This window comes from Lagenorhynchus albirostris, chromosome 1, assembly GCF_949774975.1.
Source record: "Lagenorhynchus albirostris chromosome 1, mLagAlb1.1, whole genome shotgun sequence".
Lineage (NCBI taxonomy): Eukaryota > Metazoa > Chordata > Mammalia > Artiodactyla > Delphinidae > Lagenorhynchus > Lagenorhynchus albirostris.
In genome coordinates, this window is record NC_083095.1 from 50108150 (window position 1) to 50129136 (window position 20987).

The window sequence follows — 20987 nt, forward strand, 5'->3', positions numbered from 1 at the left end:
TTAACCAGATCACAGCATCCAAGCTGCACACTGGGAGCCTGTGGAGAATTGTGACTGGTGTAAAGTGGCAGAATGGCCTTACATTAAGTGTCTTGTCATAAGCCAAAAGCTGTAATAATTTAGGATGGACTGTAGTTGGAACCACAATTAAGATGAGCTGGCTGCTCCTGGTTGCTTCCGGATCTGCTCGGGTACCCCTTAAGCTATAGATTATCTTGTCTTAGTCTTTCCCTTTGCAGCCTCCTCTGCCCAGTATGCTGAGTCGCACCTGGGTGGTGTTTGTGAGGTTTGGAGGAGAGGAGAGGGTGGACAGTCCATTATGAACAGGTACAGCATGAAACCCAGGGCCCTAAAAGACCAGAGTTATGAAATTAAGAATGCTTTTAATGCAAAACAGACTGGAAATAGACTTTCCCCTCAGAGTTACCCCTTATCTTGCTGTTTCTTTGTGTTCAAGAATCTTAGAACCCTTGAATTACAGGGGATTTTAGAAAACCTCATCCCTTCTTTTAAAGAAACTGGAATTAAAACTTTAAAAAGTGGGACTTAGGGCTTCCCTGGTGGCACAGTGGTTGAGAGTCCGCCTGCCGATGCAGGGGACACGGGTTCGTGCCCAGGTCCGGGAGGATCGCACATGCCGCGGAGCGGCTGGGCCCGTGAGCCATGGTCGCTGAGCCTGCGCGTCCGGAGCCTGTGCTCCGCAACGGGAGAGGCCACAACAGTGAGAGGCTTGCATACCGGAAAAAAAAAAAAAAAGTGGGACTTCCCTGGTGGCGCAGTGGTTAAGAATCTGCCTGCCAATGCAGGGGACATGGGTTAGAGCGCTGGTCCGGGAAGATCCCACATGCCTCAGAGCAACTAAGCCCATGCGCAACAACTGAGCCTGTGCTCTAGAGCCCGTGCGCCACAACTACTGAGCCCCTGTGCCACAACTACTGAAGCCCATGCGCCTAGAGCCCATGCTCCGCGACAAGAGAAGCCACCGCAATGAGAAGCCCGTGCACCACCACAAAGAGTAGCCCCCGCTCACCGCAACTAGAGAAAGCCCACACGCAGCAACAGACCCAATGCAGCCAAAAAAAAAAAAAAAAAAAAACTTAAAGTGGATTGTCAATGGCAGAAAGTGAGACTTGTAGCAGAGTTGTGACTAGAACCTCAGGATGAGCCACCTGCCCATAAATGCTACTGAAATAGGCACCAATTAAAAAAAAAAAGAGGGTCTTGATGGAAATATTTTTACTTGAAAGACTAGGGGAACCCAACTAATTTGTGTGTTGCTTGTAGGTCCCAATTGTTTGATTTAAAAGTACTTGTTTTTCAGATACCTAAGGCCATATAGTACTGTACAAAAAAAAAAATGTGTTCCCTTGCTTTCATTTGACATTGACGATAAATTCAAACATTTTCTGGCAGCATGAAAGGAGCAGTTTTGCCTTTTTAACTAAGGCAGTAGGTGGGCAAATCACCTGAGTGCTCCAGACATCAGTTTTCTTCACTACAAGACAAGATACTGGCTTAAATGATCCCTAAGGTCCCAGCAAGCTCTTAACCCCCATGAATCTATGCTTTTTCCCAGTAATGTTAACATGTAGATTTTCCCTTCTTTTTCATAGTCTCTAAATTGCCTTTAATGTGCATGTTTTGCTTTATAATAGAAAATAAATATTGAAAAGAAAAAACAAGAGACCAAATTTATGGGAGGGGGTGAGCTCCACATCCTTCAATTCCACCCCTGAGCAGAGACCAAATTTAAACATTTTGTCCTTTCTCAGATCCTGGATTCTGTGCAGAAAAAGTATTTCTGTGCTGGAAAAGTTGTTTGTTTACCTCTTTTGGATGTGTTAGCAATAATGAAAAAAGTGTACGGCATTGAACGTAATTCTGTGTTTCATATTTTCAGTTGCAGTACCTACCTCAGCTGACTAGCAGCAGCGTCCTCCCAGCTCTGGATAACAAGAAGTACTACTATAACACCAAGAAACTTAACTACCGTTTCCCAAACATTTAAAGAGCTTGGAGATGGATAACAAAAAAAGAATTGATCATTAATTTGAATAAAACATATATTTGATTGAAAGCAATCACAATGTTGAAAAAAACATCAGGAGAAAACATAACTAACTGGGGGAGGCCACTTGGCAAGACGTGAAGGGAAATTCCAGAGGCAGTGTTCCATGCTTGACGATGGTGTCCAGAACAGAAAGGAAAAACTTCTTTGGATTTTCACTTTTATTTTTGTTCTATCTAAGTAGCTGAGCTTATGGACAGAATATAAACTATCTACTGCACTCGCCCATACCTCCAGCAAAATTAGAGATAAAAAAATTTATGCTTCAATTGCACCATACGCAACAAGTGAAAGAATGGATTACAGAATGCCCATATATGTTTCCTTGGATCTCTGTTGCTTTGAGTCCTATCTCCTGCCTTTTCAGATTTTCTCATCGTATTTAAGGAGAGTTAAGGTTCTTGAAACCAAAATGTTTAAAATTCCATTTCCTGCTTGCTCTAGCTCTTGATTTTTATATATTGAAACTTTTTTGAATATATGAGATGTTTAAAATATTTAAAATCATATGGATTATCATAAAAGACTATAATTTACATGCTTATATATTTAATGATATGTTTATAGACATTTCTTACATATACTTTGGTCTTTACCTTTAGTGAAGGATGCATCTTAGTCATTTTTGCAGGCAAGATGATTTACTATAATCCATCTACACTTTTTCACCCAATTCCCCTTGCAAACAATGGCATGAAGCTTGGCAGCTGACCCAGGGGTAGAACAAGATCCACAGGCTTCACAGGAACTGGGCCTGCCAGCCTGAAAGTAATTAGTACTTCATTCTCTCCAGCTCAGCCTCAGACTTGGAGACAGAGATACTGGCAGGACTATAGTGATCTGGGTTTTGGAAGAAACTGCTTATGAGCTTTTACTTGGGTCATAAAAGACATAAGGTTATAAGCTGATGTTTTCCCTGAAATATCTTTTTAGTGTGTATGTGTGTATATCCGTAGTGCACACACATATATATGTGTGTGTATATACCAACCTAACAACTAAAAGTTAACTAATAAGAAAATAGACCAAAATGATATTATTGAGAATTCCTAGCTTTGTACAGTGATACTTAAAATGACAACATGTAACTAGCTTTGATTTGGCCTATTGCTCCTATTCAAAAAGCTTTTTCATCCTTGTCCCCTGGACACAAGGGCAATATGAAGCTGATGTCTGCTGCTTATTGCTCAACCCCATTTTTGATTGATGTGCTGCTATTTCCTAGCAGTCCTCAGCCATGGTTTTTGAAGATGTATTTTACTGTATCTTCAAAACCTTTCTTCTGCATTCTCAGTTTACTGCTATGTTAATTTTCTTCATGAGAGCATTTGACCTTATTCACTTACTGTTAAGTAATCCACCAAATTCTGGCATCTGTTCAATAATTTTGGCTACCCCAGCCAGTTTAGTGATATCCTGAGGCTTCCTAATGTATGTAGCTTCTTGCATAGAGCTGATAGTGGGTTAAATACTAGTCACAGTATAATCTAATTCTTGTTATGCAGACTTGATTCAAATGACAAAGAAGGACATCCAGCTTCTGCTAATAGTTTACATTTTGTGTTTTTCCTTTTTTCCTTACCCCCAACTGTGTACCTGACGAGGCAGATGACTATAACTCCCTAATTTATCCAGTAGTTTTAAGGAATACCATTCAGAGTAGAAAAGTAGCTCCAGACTAACCTGTGGTCAATCAGTTGCTTCATCACATAGTAATCAAACAAGGCTGAGATAGAAGTGGTCATTTGTTTCTAATGAGTTCTATTAAATATATGCTTATACTTAATTTAACCATATCTGTGATCTTTTCTTCAGCATGGAATCACCACTGTTTCACATGAGACTGTTCTACATCCTTATCATTTTTTTATTTACTATTTTCTGATTTTTAAAATGACAGTGGCAATTATGTTAGTAAACAGTACATCATTTATGGTATGTGCTATCTACATAAGCTGGTTCCTAACACAAGTAAAATTCATTTTTCTACTTTAATGCTGCATCACAGAAAGTGTTTATTTTAAAATTAACTCCAGTCAAGGTTATATTCAACAGATTAATATTCAAACCAAACATACAGAAATCCACAAACAAGTTGGCATATAAACAACAATAATAGAATCAGGACCATTTGAAGCAGATAAAAATAAAGATCTGTTTATACCTATTTATGATATTCTTTATCACTGCTTTCTAGATGTAAAGTAAATTTAGTGCTTATACTTCTTATGATGTCCCTTGAGCTCATGGGAAGTACTATCCAACATATATGAGGGAATACAAATTAGTTTCTAACTGACATGTTAAATTTTTCTGTTTGAAGCAGTTTTTTAATTTAAGCAGAAAGTAAGTATAGCTCTGCTGGCCTTCATCATTGTTTCCTCTGTTCTATTGCAATCAGCAAAGCTATTTAAATCCAGCCAGGTATTTATGTCTAGTTTTAATAGGACACTAGACTAAGCCTACAAAATAGACAAATTAGCCAGAAACTGTTCATTCAGAGAAAGGATGTATGGTATAAAGAGCACAGGAATGCAGGATCATGACAAATGCATGCGAATCCTGGGAAGCAATATGAATGCCCCAGCAACCTCTGACTACTTTGCATAATTGACTCCATCAGTGAATCTGAAATTTAGCTTTCAGTTTTTCATAATTGTATATTTATAGTAACATGCTTCAAAAACTTTAAAATGTAACAAATTACTGTTAAAAATAAAGAATATCTGTGTTGTACATTTAAATCATTTTCAAGAACTCTTAAGTATCTACATCAAGAGATATTTATATAGGATTGATATAAAATAAGGAATATATAAGAATTAAAATGGTACCTGGTTTGCATTGTTCTTAAAATGATTTAATGTACCTAAATTCTCACTTCTAACTTAGTAACTTTAGTGAATCACATCTGAATGTTTATTTTCTACATGATGGACTCTGCTAGAATGTTGTGGTATAACATTCTTATAGTTCTGTTGATGTTTATGTAATATTTGTTGCTGTTTAGGATCAACAATTGCACATGATACTTTATATTGAAATAAGACACTTACTGAATATTACTATTTTACTTCAAGTCTAATTTTAGTTCCAGAGAAGGCAGTGATGTTTTAAAGACTTGGACAATTTTTTCTTTTTCTTTTATGCCAGGAAGATCACTTAAAAACAAATACTTGAGGTTTCTGGAAGAGAAATTTTTTAAAGTTAATTTAATTTGGCCTTTACTCATAGCATTAAAAATAAACTTGCTTTATTGACTTAAAAAAGCTACACACAGAATGTGTTCATATCATCCTACACTTTCAAAATGACTTTTAGAACGGTAGTCCTAGAGTACTACTTTAAATGAAATTCATGCTAGGCACTAAGCCAGACCTTGGACAGTTTAGTTGTTCTGAATTACATCAATAATGCTGCTGAATTCTTCCAAATATTTTATGTATATTATGGCATAGAACTCCTTTGTATGTTAAATATAAAATATGACATCACTCATGGTGATGATTTTTTGCATCTGACACTAAAAGCAAAAACAACTAAAGCAAAAATAAACAAGTGGGACTACATCAAATTGAAAATCTTATATACAGCAAAGGAAACCATCAACAAAATGAAAAGGCAACCTACTGAATGGGAGAAAATATTGGCAAATCATATATCTGATAAGGAACTAACATCCAAAATGTATAAAGAACTCATACGACTCAATAGGAAAACCCCCAAACAATCCAATTTTTAAAATGGGCAAAATATCTGAATAGACATTTTTCCAAAGAAGACATACAGATGGAGAACAGGTATATGAAAAGATACTCTACATCATTATCAGGGAAATGCAAATCAAAACCACTATGAGATATCACCTCACACTGTTGTTAGAATGGCCATTATCAAAAAGACTAGAAATAAGTGTTGGTGAGGATGTAGAGAAAAGGGAGTCCTTGTGCACTGTTGGTGGGACTGTAAATTGGTGCAGTCATATGTAAAACAGCATGGAGGTTCCTCAAAAAATTAAAAACAGAACTACCATATGATCCAGCAATTCTACTTTTCAGTATTTACCTGAAGAAAACAAAAACACTAACTCAAAAAGGTATCTGTACCCCCATGTTCATTGCAGCATTATTTACAATAGTCAAGATATAGAAACAACCTAAGCGTCCATTGATGGATTAGGTAAAGAAAATGTGGTATATGTATACAATGATGTAGTATTCAGCCATAAAAAAATGAAATTCTGCATTGGCAACAACTTGGATGGACCTTGAGGGCATTATGCTTAGTGAAATAAGTCAGAGAAAAACAAATATCGTATGATGTCTTATATGTGGAAGCTAAAAATAAATAAATAAGCAAGCTCATAGATACATAGAACAGATTGGTGGTTGCCAAAGGCACAGGGTGGGGAGTGGGAGAAATGGGTGAACGGTTTCATGTTTTTGTTCTTAGTTTAGGTAAATTGAATTTTAAAAATAGGAATCTTAACCTGGGAAGGAAAAGAAATTGGGAAAGTTCTTAAAGGAACCAAGTGTGTATTAAAAGGTGAAGCTTTAAAGCCTCAACTAATGTAAGAGATAAACAATCTAGTACTTTTGGTTCTAATGTTTAAGATTTCTCAGACTTCTGTGGTGCTGAGGTTACTGGCAGAACATAGGGGAAATTAAAAATAGGGAGGAAGTATAATAGCTAGTGCTTATTGAAAGCTTTCTGTATTAGGAACCCTGCTAGGTGCTTTATGTAGGTCAATTTTTTAAAAAGATGCTCCCTAAAAAATGCAATACAACCATAACATATTAAGGGTGATAATTTAAACTTTTAAAATATTATAGCTGACAGTTAAGTCATTTTCATAAATTATATTTTTCAGAATTGAAAAAAAGAGACCACCTCTCAACTGTTTTAAATTCCGATTATTCACCTTAACATTATCAAGTTTCCATTTTGGCACTGACCACCTACCTTAAATGATGCAAAGCAATGACACCTTTGTCTGTGACATTCCCACATGAAATTATTTCCATTTCCAACATGCTTTTTTGTAAATTTTCAAGTTGACTAAGTCTCTCCAAGCAGTCATCCTCAATATAGTGACACTTGCATAGCCTTATTTTTTCAACATGCTGTAGGCCTTCTGGGGGAAAAAAAGTACAGTTTAAGAACCTGCTTTACCATTAAGATGATCAACTATCCTAGTTTGCCCAGAATTGTTCTAGTTTTAGGATTGGAAGTCCTAGGAAACCTCTTAGCCCCAGGAAAACAGTAACGATTAGTCATCCTATTAACCATACAAGGTATTCACTATACAGGTTGTGCTGATGGACAGGGCCATTCTGCAGTCAGATGCCCAATGCACTGGAGGAAAGAAATGCCCACACAAGCAGAAGCTGTGTGGATATAATTATTTCTACATTCGTTAGCGTTTCTCAATGACAGAAGTTTGACAAAGAAAATTTGACAAACAAGGCCTTGAATTTTAAGTCAGTAAAGCACAGAATAAAGGCATGTAGAGAGAAGCTTAGTGCAGGGAGAAAGGAGAGGAAGGTATTTGTAACCTCTATTTAATTTAAAAATAAATATCATACGCAGGAAGAAGCAAGCTGGATTGGACTGAAAAAGGCAAAAAGGACACACCTATGACTATAATAGTGAGTCAACTGCAACCAAACGTCACTGCAAATCACCTGCATTTCCCATAACAAATGATAGGGGAGTTACCCATGTGATCAAATCCAATGCTCATGATACAAGAATCAGTGGCATCAATTGCCTGAATCTTGTATTTGTCCAGAGGGCCTGTTGGGAGGTGGCTGTAGTCCTTCTGCCACCTCTCCTGGCCGTGGTAGCGCACCAGAGCCCCACAGCGCAGCAGCCACTCAGACGCTGCCCTGTCAGGGCCAACATCCCGGATGCGTTCGTGATCCACTCTGTTGGCAAGAGAACAAAAGCCGGTAGCTTTTACTATAGTCACTAGCTTCTTAACTATGTTCACCAAAGTAAATACAGAATAGCAACCACTTTTCACTTCACATGATGAGGAGGGAGATAATATATTAGTGAAATCCATGTAAAGAAAACATTCGATGGCTCTACCTGCTACCTTTTTTGCTTTTGTTTTTGTTTTCAAGTGAACTCTGTCAAGGCATGTTATTCTTATGTGAGTTTATCAGGCAGACATTGAGTCTTCATTGATTCGTATGTAGCACAATAGCTTCACACCAGGAGGTACTCAGTATCTATGTTTTGAATGAATGACTACACTTGGTTATCATTTTTATTAATGACAAAAGATTAAAAAGGGAATAATTTTGAACCTTTGTTCAAATGAATGTCATTAAGTGATATTCATTAATTTTAACATATGCCCTTTTCTCTAGTTAGTGGTATTAATGCTATATTAAGCAACAAGGAGGTTAGTTTTGTCAGTTTCAAAATAATATTTCTAAGCATGCCACCAACTTTTTATTTATTTTATTTTATTTTTTAAAATAAATTTATATATTTATTTTTGGCTGTGTTGGGTCTTTGTTGCTGTATGCGGGCTTTCTCTAGTTGCGGCGAGCGGGGGCTACTCTTCATTGTGGTGTGCAGGCTTCTCATTGCGGTGGCTTTTCTTTGTTGCGGAGCACAGGCTCTGGGTGTGTGGGCTTCAGTAGTTGTGGCATGTGGGCTCAGTAGTTGTGGCTTGCGGGCTCTGGAGTGCAGGCTCAGTAGTTGTGGCACACGGGCTTAGTTGCTCCGTGGCATGTGGGATCTTCCCGGACCAGGGCTCGAACCCGTGTCCCCTTCATTAGCAGGCAGATTCTTAACCACTGCACCACCAGGGAAGTCCCCCAACCAACTTTTTAAAACCTTGATTTCCCTTGATAGTATTCAAAAGGTTAACTACATCCCTTAAGAAGCCATAGAATAAAATATTCTAAAATTACATTTACTGAGCTTTTCTGATTACAAAAGTAATAATTGTTCATTTCAGAAAACTTGAAAGGCATTGAAAGGATGAATAAGAATCACTTAAGTCCTGTAACCCAGACAGTTAATAGTCTGTAATCTATTTTTCTGATCTTTATTCAGTGCTTGTATGTTTTATTTGCTTTAAAAGAAAGTTAGGATCGTACTGCATGCACGACACGAAAAACATTTGAAACACAAGAAATAACCAAATTAGCTACTGGGAACTCATCAAGCTGTAACAATTCCCACGTTTCTTCACTTTGGTTAAACTTACTTATTAAACACTGCATTCAACCAGCCCCAGAAGTATCGGGAGTCACGTGACCTTGGGAGTTTCTTTAAGCCACAGAACTGCTGGGAAATTTTTCCAAACAGCATCATTTGATCTAGACACATAAAACAGTATTCATATTAGATCATCAGCTGGGAATCAGAGTCCCATACGTACGGCAACTGACTTTACAACTTCAGAGTCAGTGCTCTTGTGCTGATAAAGCTGATGACTCACTTGCCACTCAATAGTTATTAAGCAAGTTACTCCTGTCTGTTTTTTGGTTTCTTTTGCTGCAAAAATGAGAGGCTGAATTGAATGGTCTCTATGGTTCCTTCCAGCTTGGACATTGTTCTTTCTACTTGTTCACTCCTCAATTGGAGTCAGCCTGCAGTGGTGCCACCTGGTGTCCATGCAGGCAGTGCATCTACAAATTTACTGAAACCAGCTCCAGTCCCAATCTACATTTCCAGTACCAAAATGACAAACTAAAATCACCTAAGGAGCAATGTGTCAAGATTAAGACACTTACGTCCAGAAAAGGAGAGGAGTCGTGGAAACAGATCTTCCTACCACAAGGCTGCAAGTAGTGTCCCCAGAACAGTGCAAAGCAAGAGCTGTACAGGGCAGCTGGGAAAGACTGGGCAAGTAACTTCACCTCTCTGACCCTTGGTTTTCTCATTTGTAAAATGAGATGATTTGCTCAGATGATTTCCAGCTGTAAAAACCCATAACTATGAGTTGAGAAGGCGATTTTGGAATTGGGTCTCAACCTGATTTATCTCAATTCAAGTTTCTCTGATAGTGTGCCAGGTGGGGAGAAAACAAAGATAAATGAAACATGGTCGCTGCCTTTGAAGAGCTGACAATTTAATGCAGGGTGGAGTGAGCTAAAACAAGTTACCAGGTAGTTAAAATAAATGATAGAACCTGGAAAAGACCTCAAAAGAGTTAAAGACACACAAGGATTTCAATAGACAAAGATGCCAGGAAAATGTAGGTCAGGTGATAAGCTGAGGCAGGAACCTTTAAGGCATGTTGTAGTTCAGTTGGCTCAGCACATGGGGGTCATGAGAAGAGGAGGGAGACAATGTACACAGTCACATCGGGAAGGGTCTCCCATGATCAGCCAGAAAGTTTGTCTTCTGCAGGTGGCTAGGAATCATTGAGACTTTAGCACAGAGCACTGGCATGGTTAGAACTATGCTTCAGGAATATTAGACAGCAGCATCAAGATTGAGGGTCATTTAGAGATGAGGAAACTTAATCCCTGATAATAAGTAACTTGCTGACACCCTAAATCCTTTCTGGAACAAGGTGGGGTATTAATAAATGCATGTGTTTAAAGGGACCTGTCCAATGTTTCATGGTTAATTGTTAGCAGTGCTGAAACTGGAACCTAGTTTTCTCTCTTATTAGTCCAGGGCTCTTTCCTCAGTCATTGGATGGTTCTAGAACTCAGGAAAAAGAAGAGGACTAGAAAGAGGCCTGAGTGGGAACTACCTTAGAGCTGAGGAAGTGCCCAAGGATGTTGGGTTGTAAAACAAAGAGAGCTGAGGTCTGAGGACAGAACCCTGGGGCCATCTACTAGCCTCTTTATCCCTTCTCCATCATCACTCTGCCTTCATTACTGCAAACTTCTCCCCCTGCTACTTCCTCCCACATTTTGGTTAAATCTCTCTCCACCTGTGCCCATCTCAGTAACTCCTTTGGCTGCCAACCTTGTTTACAAATCTGGGCTTTCCAGCTTCAACTCAGGCTGTTCCCTCCATTTACCATCCCTCCCCGCCCCCCAGAATCCTATGGAAATCTTCCCCAACCTCAAGACCTTACTCAAATGCCATCTCCATCCATCCATTCAATCATGCAATAAATATTGAATGTCTGCTATACTTAGTGCAAGAGATTCAATGGCAAGACAGAAGCAAAACAAAACAACACAGGAGAGAGACCGAGAAAAACATGGTTCCTGTCCTCATAGAATGTGTAGTATATATACCATATATGTATAGATGACATATAAACAAATGAATAACATGCAACACGATGTCTTAATGGAGGTATGGACAAGTTCTGTGAGAGCTTAGAGAAGGGAGTGAGGGATAGGCTTCATACTAGAGGTGTCTTCTGAGATGGGTCTCAAAGGATGATTAAGAGTTTCCAGTTAGGCAGAAAAAAGAAAAGTATGAAGGGCAAAAGAAAGAGCAAGAATCACATATTACTCATTTCCATTTTTCTTAGCACCTAGCACAGCACCATTCCCTAATGCAAGTTTAATAAATATTTGGCAATTAATAATCTTCAATGGGTGATACATTTTCATGCAGAAACCAAGGAAACTCATTAAGTGGGTAAATTAGAGAGGTTTGTGAAAATTGAAGTACTTTCACTTGATTCATTTTGGCCCACCTTGTATTTCTGCTTAAGGGAAAGATTAAACCAAATTTACTTCAGCTTATGATCTCTAAAAATATTAGATATTATATTTAAAATAATTTAAACATGAAAATTAAGTTTTTATTTAGCAATAAATTAAAAAAACTAATTGGTAGGTTTTTGCATTCTCAACTGCTACTTTGTTAATTGATATTAGGAATTTCAGATGAATTCAAGCAGTTACCTCTGAGAATGCTTTCTAGAGGGAAAGAGGAGACCTCTGGTGGTGAGTTGATGAATTTAGCTTTAATAAATTAAACAAGTGAAATGCAAGTTAAAAAATAACCACTACTAAATTACCGCTGTGATAAATAATTTAGGAATTAAAATTATTTTTAAAATTCTTCTTACTATCATAACACAGCTTAGAGCCATAAGTTTGTAACAGATGTTTCTAAAAGTTGCTATATGTTCACGACTTAGAGAAGACCAGACCTCTAATGTGTGACTCAAAATAGGATATGGAGAGTCCCCCAATTTGCATATAAACAAGTTTTTTTAAAAAAATGGAAGTTCTTTTTTTACATATGGACATAATTACTTAGGTGGGCTATTCAAAACGTTGGCTATTTTAGTGGTCAAAAAGACTGAACTAGCCAACTTGTTCTTGAGGGCAGTAAAAGTGTGAAGAGAGGGGTGGGTGATGTCAGAACTGGGGCATTTTTACTCCCCAAATTATAACCCCACTTCACTGCAAATTCATCCATTATTGATGCCAATTCTTATTCCTGAGGTGTCTAGAGTCTAGTGAAATAGAACAGCAGAGCAATTGCTTAGGAATGAGAAGCAAAGTTTCCAAAAGCCACTCTTAGGCTAATATTGCTTGACACTCATTGAACTAATTTCACATAGGTTCTGACCTAGATGGAAGATGAACACGAATTCTTAGCTGAGGAGGGTGGTGGCTAGAACACAAATGTCTCTAGCCAAAGACATTACAGGGTGAATGAATGTAAGGTGAGCTCTTGATGTGAGATTATCTAAATGAAACAAATTAATGTACAGTCAAGCCTAGGGGAGAAGGTAAGCAGAGAAAATTTTACAAAAAGAGCATGTGTATTTTGAGTTCTTTCACTTTGCTAAACTCAGAAGCACGTGCTCAAAATCACAGAGTAGTAAAAAAGTCACTATTCTGGGCTGACCCATGAAAGCCTGACCACAGACCCTAAAACTGTATAATTCTGTACTCAACCTAGTAACAAATCAACTACATCCCATGAAACAGTTAAAATAAAAAATAGTGATAGTACCAAAAGTTGGTGACACTGAAGAGGAACTGAACTGGATCACTCAACATTGCTGGTGGGAATGTAAAATGGTGCAGCCACTTTGGAAAACACTTTGGCAGTTTCTTACAAAAGTAAACATGTGCTTATCATATGACCCAGAAATTGGACTCTTAGGCATTTATCCCAGAAAAACAAAAACAGGCTCGCACAAAAAGCTGTACACTAATTTTCATAGCAGCTTTATTTGAAATAGCTAAAAACTAAAAGTAACTCAGATGTCCTTCAATGGGTGAATGGTTAAACATGCTGTGGTACATCCATACCATGAAATACTTCTCAGCAATTAGAATGAACTATCAATACATGCAACAATTTGGATGGATCTCAAGGGATTATGCTGAGTGAAAAAGTCAATTCCAGAAAATTACATACTGTATAATTCTGCTTATGTAACATTCTTGGCATGACAAAATTTTAGAAAGGGAGACTAGAACGGGGAAGAGGGTGCCCTGCAGGAGAGAAGTGTAGTTATAAAAGGACAACCGAGGGATCCTGGTGATGATGGAACTGTGCTGTAGCTTGCCTGTGGTGGATACAAGAATCTACACATGGGGAATTCCCTAGTGGTCCAGTGGTTAGGACTCTGAGCTCTCACTGACAAGGGCTGGGGTTCAATCCCTGGTCGGGGCACTAAGATCCCAAAAGCCCGACGGCGCGGCCAAACAAAACAAAACAAAACCTACACATGTGATAAAAACTATACAGACCTAAATACATGCACAAAGGTAAAACTGTGGTTATCTCAATAAGATCCATGGGCTGTGTCAATGTCAATTTCCTGGTTGAGTTATTGTTCTATTCTTTTACAAGATGTTACCATTGGGGAAGACTGGGTAAAGGGTACACAGGATCTCTACTGTTTCTTACAACTGCATGGGAATCTACGATTAGCTTAAAACTAAAAAGTTGAACTAAAAAAATAACCATTTCTTATTTTTTTCATTTGTGATGAACAAGCAGGCAACATTCCACATTATTTTCGCAAATAAAGAAAATATGTACAACTGTCCAGGTGATAAAACCAATATAAACATAATAAAAGCCATCATTTTATCGAGCACTTTACTGTGCTAACATCTGATGAGCCTTATCTCGTGTAATCCACATGAAGGAGATCCTGCTATTACTCCTAGTTCACAGAGAAGGGTCTGAGGCAAAGAGGTGAAGTGACTTCCCCAAGCTACCCGACTAATAACTGGAGCCAAATTCACACAGGCAAGAATAAGTCCTTCCAGCAATAAAGTTAAATGATTCTATTTTTGTTCAGCTGTCCTGACCCTAAAAATTAAAAAACTTCCAACAAGCAGAGAGAACAAATGTTAGTTAAACATGGTGATAAAAGTTAGGCATGGTGATAAAGGATCACGTAATTTAACACAGGTTTTTCATACATTACATGGTCCACTTCCCTCATTTTACAGATAAACAGGGGTGAAGTGACCTGCACAGGTGAGTCGCTGTTCCCAGGCCCGCATAGCATATTTAAAAATATATCTCGGTCCAGGATTTTTTTAAAAAGGAAATAGATTGCTAAATGATGTCAGAGACCGAGCCGTCTGGTTCATTTAGGTGCTCAATATTTACAGGACCAATAAATGAATGAATGGCACGTCAGGAGCCACATATATGGAAGTCCAGAAGACTGCAGGCTGTCAGGCGTTGCCATGACAGAGCCTCCGTCCGGAGAGGGCTAGGGCTGGACAGCGAGCGTCCCTCCAGTGGCCACTCCACTGGGTGGGAGCCGGGCTGGAGATCGCGGTGCCCTGAAAGGAGCCTCGAGTGACGCGGGGCGGGGCTGAGGGGGGCGGGGTTGAGAGGGGCGGAGCCTCGAGTGACGCGGGGCGGGGTCGAGAGGGGCGGGGCCTGGCGGGAGGAAGGGAGGCCGCTGGGCTTGCCCAAAAGACAGTTTTCACCATAATCATCCCGACTTTCTTCCGCGGCCCCGAGTCCGCTCGGCGGTGAAGATCGAGGACGCCCGACTCGGTGGGCCAGATTTTCAGTCAGCCTAGCGATGGGAGAAGGGAAAGGGCAGAGGCTAACCACCACCCTAGACCCGCCCCACCCGGGGCCTAGCTCCTCTACTCACAGCGTCAAAAGGAGGAAGCGAGCTAGCGTCCCCAGCGTCTACGGCGGCGCCGGCTTGCCCTTCGCCCTCCGCCGCGCGAGTCCATTGGCCACTGGCGGCTGCTCTCACGTGGGGCGAAAGAGCGCCCCTCATTGGCCTCTGCCTGGGGGCGGGGCTAGAGAGCGCCTGGACCTGGGCAGAGTAGGGCTCAAGGGCCGGCTCCTGGGGCTTGAGGCAGGGGAGGAGGCGCAGGCGATGGTGCCAGCGCTACGTTACCTAGGCAGTGTCTGCGGACTGGCCCGCGGGGGGTTTCCCGGGGGCTTCTCCGCGGCGTGCGCGCCCGCGCCGGGGAAGCCCTGGCTGTTGTGCCAAGGTGGCCGCAGAGCCAGCACCAGGTGAGTAGCCGCTGGCCCGACCCCCCGCGGTCTGCGCTGCTTCTCTCAGAGGTGCCTCGTGCTGGACCTCTGCCCTTGCGCTACTTTCCTGTCCTCGGCGTGGGAGAGGGTCGGGATCCTGTGAATCCCGGGCTCCAACCTATGGTGCCAGGAGCTACCTGCTTGGATCATCTGTAGGTTTGTGGGCGAGAGGAAAAGAATAAGAAAGGCAGTGTTGGGTAGAGGTCAAGAACAGTTCTGGCTCTGAATACCACCCCACCACTTCCTATTCAACTCTGGGCGGGTTAGTTAAGCTCCTTAAAAGCTCAGTTGTGAATAGGATCCTAGTCTTTCGCGTTAAGTGGTCGTTTTGAGGATTAAAGGACCTAACACACTGTAAGCAATCAAATATGCTGTTTATTCGCTGGCCTTCCTGATGTTACTTGGAAGATCTAAAACCAGTCTTATATCAATCAGTTCCTGGCACACGCATGCTGCATAGAGTTGCCCCTGTGAGAAGCAGCTCAGTTAGTTGCTAATTAAACCCTGCAAAATTCAGCGCCCTGTGATTTGAAGTTTGGAGACCACATTCGCCACTACTGTTTTTCTCTGCTCTCTGTAGAGGGAATGGTTTATGCGAAGGTTTCAAAGCTGGAAAGGTCTTGGCTGTTTCGGGAACTAGAATGTGGGCAAGATGAGTGTGACTAGAGCTTAGCGGAGCAGAGATGGTGTGGAATGACATCGGAGAGGGGCTACATCACAGCACAGTTTCTGTTTTAAATACACGTGAAGTTTTATTCTAAGAGCACTGGGAGGCTTTTAAAGGGTTTTAAAGAAGTGATTAAATGTTGATGTTTCTGAAGTTGATTCTGGCTGCTGTGTATTAGTGGATTGGAGGGGGATTAGAGTGGGATAGGATTTGTGATTCATCGTGGGGGTTTGTAGACAGCTCTTTTGGGAACCTTTTTTTAAGGGAAGAAAGGTAAGGTTAGTGAAGGTTTTGTTTATACTTTTTATTTTTCCTTTTTATACTTTTTATTTTGAAATGATTATAGATCCATAGGAAGTTGCAAAAGAACAGAGAGCTCTCATGTACCCTTCTTCACCCAATTTACCCCAGCAACACCTTACATAACTGTAATAACAGTATCAAACCAGGAAATTGACATTAGCACAATCCACCGGCCTTATTCAGATTTTCATCAGTTTTAGAAGTTTTGCACTTGTTTGTTTTTTTTAAATTGCTTTACTACTTATAGACCTTTATTCTATATAACATTTAGTATCTTAAAATATTATTTTGAAAATATTATTGAAATTAGGTAGATAGATTTGGGGGAGATTTACTTCTTTATAATTTTGAGTTTTCCCATCCATGAACTTGGCATATCTTTTCATTTATGCATACTCATTTGTTACTTAAAGTTTATTTATTTGTTGATTTTTTTGGCTGCATTGGGTCTTCATTGCTGCGCAGGGGCTTTCTCTAGGTGCGGAGAGCAGGAGCTACTCTTTGTTGTGGTGCGCGGGCTTCTCATTGCGGTGGCTTCTCTTGTTGCGGAGCACGGGCTCTAGGCCCGCGGGCTTCAGTAGTTGTGGCGCACGGGATTAGTTGCTCTGCGGCATGTGGGAATCTTCCTGGACCAGGGCTGGAACCCGTGTCCCCTGCATTGGCAGGTGGATTATTAACCGCTGCGCCACCAGGGAAGTCCCTCATTTGTTATTTAATAGAGTTTAAAATTTTTCTCTGTGAAGTTCTTTTTTCTTAGGTTAATTCTTTGATTCCCTTATTGCTTTGTTGCTGTAAATAGTATCTTATTTTATATTATTCTTTCAGTTGGATCTTACTGGTATAGAAGATGCTTCTTTGTACTTCTTATCCAGTTTTGGAACCTGGTTCATATGTGCTTCATAAAATGAGTTAGGGAGTTCTCAACCCTTTAAATTTTTCTGGAATATCTTTGATGATAGAGATTATCCGTTCCTTGAAAGTTTGGTAAAATGTATGTGTGTGTGTGTTTAGATAGAAAGCTTTTGATGACTATTTTAATTTATAGTGATTGATTCAAAATTTCTATTTCTTTATGCCTCAGTAATTTTGCCCGAGGAGTCCCCCACCCCGTTTCATCTATGTTATCAAATTTATTAGCATATAGATCTCCATGATACTCTTTGATTATGTTTAAGATCCTTGTTGTGTCTTTACGTATTTTTTCTTTATTATTCTGTTTTATTTATTTGTGTCATCTCACTTTTTCCCCCATTACTCTTGCCAGAGGTTTGTCTACATTATAAATCTTTTCAAATAAAAGATTTTTCTTCTTTATTATATTTTGTTATATATATGTTTTATATATTATATATACATGTTTATATGTTTGTTTTTCTTTATTATATTTAACTTCTTGAGTTGTTAACTCATTAATTTTTGGTCCAGGAGTATTTTTAGGAGTGTCTCTTGCATGTTAAAGTTCCTGTAGCCTTGTTTACCCAAGAATAGCTTTATTGAATCCTCATATTTAAATGGGATAGTTTGGGCTTCCCTGGTGGTGCAGTGGTTAAGAATCCACCTGCCAATGCAGGGGACATGGGTTTGAGCCCTGGCACGGAAGATCCCACATGCCGTGGAGCAGCTAAGCCCATGTGCCACAACTACTGAAGCCCACACGCCTAGAACCCGTGCTGCACAACAAGAGAAGCCACGACAATGAGAAGCCCGCACACCGCAACAAAGGGTAGCCCCCGCTCAACGCAACTAGAGACGGCCCGTGTGTAGCAACGAAGACCTAAGACAGCCAAAAATAAAAACAACTAAATAATAAATTAAAAAAAAATAAAAGAGATAGTTTAACTCTAGGTTAGAAGTCCTTTTTTTCTCCTTGAAAATAATGCTCCATTGACTTCTTGATTTCAGTGTCACAGTTTAGAAATCTGATTTCAAGTGAATTCATGTTTCTTTAAATTTACATTTTATATTGGAGCATAGTTGATTAACAATGTTGTGTTAGTTTCAGGTGTGCAGCAAAGTGATTCAGTTATACATATACATGTATCTATTCTTTTTCAAATTCTTTTCCCATTTAGCTTATTACAGAATATTAAGCAATGTTCCCGGTGCTATACAGAAGGTCCTTGTTGGTTATCTGTTTTAAATGTAGCGGTGTGTACATGTCAATTCCAAACTCCCTCCCTCCCCCGACCCTGCCCCCTGGTAACCATAAGTTTGTTCTCTAAGTCTGTGAGTCTGTTTCTGCTTTGTAAATAAGTTCATACAATAAGTTGTATCCTTTTTTTTAGATTCTGTATATAAGCAATATCATATGATATTTATCTTTCTCTGTCTGATTTACTTCACTTAGTATGATAATCTCCAGGTCCATCCATGTTGCTGCAGATGACATTATTTCATTCTTCTTAATGGCTGAGTAGTATTTCATTTTATATATGTACCACATCTTTATCCATTCATCTGTCGTTGGACATTTAGGTTGCTTCCATGTCTCGCTATTGTAAACAGCGCTGCAATGAACATTGGGGTGCATGTATTCTTTTGAACCATGTTTTTCACCAGATACATGCCCAGTAGTGGGATTGCTGGGTCATATGGTAGTTCTATTTTAGTTTTTCAAGGAACCTCCACACTGTTCTCCATAGTGGCTGTACCAAATTATATTCCCACAAACAGTGCAAGAAGGTTCCCTTTTCTCCACACCCTCTCCAGCAGTTATTGTTTGTAGATTTTTTGATGATGCCCATTCTGACTGGCGTGAGGTGATATCTCATTGTAGTTTTGATTTGCATTTCTCTAATAATTAGCGATGTTGAGCATCTTTTCTTGTGCCTGTTGGCCATCTATATGTCTCCTTTGGAGAAATGTCTATTTAGCTCTTCTGCCCAATTTTTGATTGAGTTGTTTGTTTTTTTGATATTGAGTCACATGAGCTGTTTGTAAATTTTGGAGACTAATCCCTTGTTGGTTGCATCATTTACAAATATTTTCTCCCATTCTGTGGATTGTCTTTTCATTTTGTTTGTGATTTCCTTTGCTGTTACATGCACTCATTTTTGTGTGTGTTACTATGCAATTTAACCGCATGTGTTAATATGTGTAACTGCCACCACAATTAAGAAACAGAAATGTTCCATCAATACAGAGATTGTGTTACCTACCCCTTTATATTCACATCCCATTTCTCCACCCTTTCTAACCTTTGGCAACCACGAATCTATTTTTCAGCTCTATAATTTTGTCAGTTTGAAAATGTTATATAAGTGGAATCACACAGTATGTAACCCTTTAGATTGGCTTTTTTCATGCAGCATAATGTCCTTGCGATCTATCTAAGGTGTTGCCTGTGTTGATAGTGGGTTCCATTTAATTGTTGAGTAGCAGTCTATGATATGGATGTATTGCAGTTTGTTTAACCACTCCCCAGTTGAATGGTATCTGGGCTGTTTCAGTTTTTGGCTATTATGAATAAAGCTGTTATGAACACTTATGTACAGATTTTTGTAGGAACGTTAAGTTTTCATTTCTCTGGGATAAATGCCAAAGAGTGCAGTTGCTAAGACATGTAGTAAGCACATGTTTAGTTTTTTAAGAAACTGCCATACTGTTTTTCCAGAGTGGCTGTACTATTTTACATTCCTACCGGTAACGTGTGAGTTGATCCAGTTCCTCTCATCCTCACCAGTGTTTGTTGTTACCATTTTAAAAAAAAAAAAAAGCCATTCTCATAGGGGTGTAGTGATGTCTCATTGTAGTTTTAGTTTGCATTTTCCTAATGACTAAAGGTATTGAACATATTTTCATATACTTATTTGCCATCTATATATCTGTCCTCTTTGATGAAATGTTTGTTCATATCTTTTGCCTATTCTCTAAATGACTTGTTTTAATAAATTTATTTATTTATTTATTTATGGCTGCGTTGGGTCTTCATTGCTGTGCGCGGGCGTTCTCTAGTTGCAGAGAGCAGGGGCTACTCTTCATTGTGGTGCGCGGGCTTCTCATTGCAGTGGCTTCTCTTGTTGCAGAGCACGGGCTCTAGGCACGCGGGCTTCAGTAGTTGTCGCACGCGGGCTCAGTAGTTGTGGCTCGTGGGCTCTAGAGCGCAGGCTCAGTAGTTGTGGTGCACAGCTTTAGTTGCTCTGCAGCATGTGGGATCTTCCCGGACCAGGGCTCGAACCCATATCCCCTGCATTAGTAGGTGGATTCTTAACCACTGAGCCACCAGGGAAGTCTTGAGTTGTTTATTTTTAGAGTTCTTAATATATATTTGAGAAATGTGTCCTTTGTAAGATATATGGTTTGCAAGTGTTTTCTCCCAGTTTGTTCATTATCTTCTTATCCTCTTAACAGAGTCTTTCGCAGAGCAAAAGTTTTTAATTTTGATGAAGTCCGGTTTATCATTTTTTTTTCTTTTATGGGTCATGGTTTTGGTGTGAGCTCTTCAAGTAGCCCTAAATACCAAAGATTTTCTCCTATGTTTTCTTCTAAAAGTTTTATTGTGAATATTTGATGATATTT

The 20987-nt window shown here is 39.5% G+C and overlaps 3 protein-coding genes across 12 annotated transcripts in view; 2 read left to right on the forward strand and 1 right to left on the reverse strand.

Annotated features, from left to right (window-relative positions):
• Positions 1-3859, forward strand: part of CDKL1 (cyclin dependent kinase like 1) — a 62570-nt gene extending 58711 nt beyond the window's left edge. For all 4 annotated transcript variants that reach the window (XM_060142833.1, XM_060142839.1, XM_060142845.1 and 1 more), the window contains one exon: positions 1901-3859. In XM_060142833.1, coding sequence (XP_059998816.1) covers positions 1901-2008 — 108 coding nt within the window. In that variant the 3' untranslated portion in view covers positions 2009-3859. The remainder of the gene's footprint in view (positions 1-1900) is intronic.
• Positions 2046-15189, reverse strand: DMAC2L (distal membrane arm assembly component 2 like). 3 transcript variants are annotated; one of them, XM_060142863.1, is made up of 5 exons: positions 15105-15189; positions 9297-9408; positions 7787-7995; positions 7031-7202; positions 2046-5253 (listed from the first exon to the last, which is right to left on the reverse strand). In XM_060142863.1, exons 2-5 carry the CDS (start codon positions 9401-9403, stop codon positions 5139-5141), a joined length of 603 nt encoding a protein of 200 aa, XP_059998846.1. In that variant the 5' UTR covers positions 9404-9408; positions 15105-15189; the 3' UTR covers positions 2046-5138. The 3 variants fall into 3 exon arrangements, with proteins under 3 accessions (XP_059998846.1, XP_059998845.1, XP_059998842.1); XM_060142862.1 differs by lacking the exon at positions 15105-15189 and adding an exon at positions 14932-15091; XM_060142859.1 differs by lacking the exons at positions 9297-9408; positions 15105-15189 and having other exon boundaries at positions 7787-8316.
• A 77-nt stretch (positions 15190-15266) lies between these two features.
• Positions 15267-20987, forward strand: part of L2HGDH (L-2-hydroxyglutarate dehydrogenase) — a 52877-nt gene continuing 47156 nt past the window's right edge. For 3 of the 5 annotated variants that reach the window (XM_060142820.1, XM_060142813.1, XM_060142825.1), the window contains exon 1: positions 15281-15478. In XM_060142820.1, coding sequence (XP_059998803.1) covers positions 15339-15478 — 140 coding nt within the window. In that variant the 5' untranslated portion in view covers positions 15281-15338. Of the gene's footprint in view, positions 15479-20987 lie in introns of all 5 variants that reach the window. The other 2 variants (XM_060142804.1, XM_060142796.1) reach the window with 2 other exon arrangements.

Bases quoted from the DNA above. Each gene is read 5' to 3' on its own strand.
- DMAC2L (XM_060142859.1), bottom strand. From the start codon at position 8,135: ATGGATTTCACTAATATATTATCTCCCTCCTCATCATGTGAAGTGAAA. The intron at 7,203-7,786 runs GTAACTCCCCTA...TTTTTCCCCCAG, and splicing joins CATTGGATTTGATCACATGG to AAGGCCTACAGCATGTTGAA. The intron at 5,254-7,030 runs GTAGGTGGTCAG...TTTCTCTTCCAG, and splicing joins ATTGCTTTGCATCATTTAAG to AAACCTCAAGTATTTGTTTT.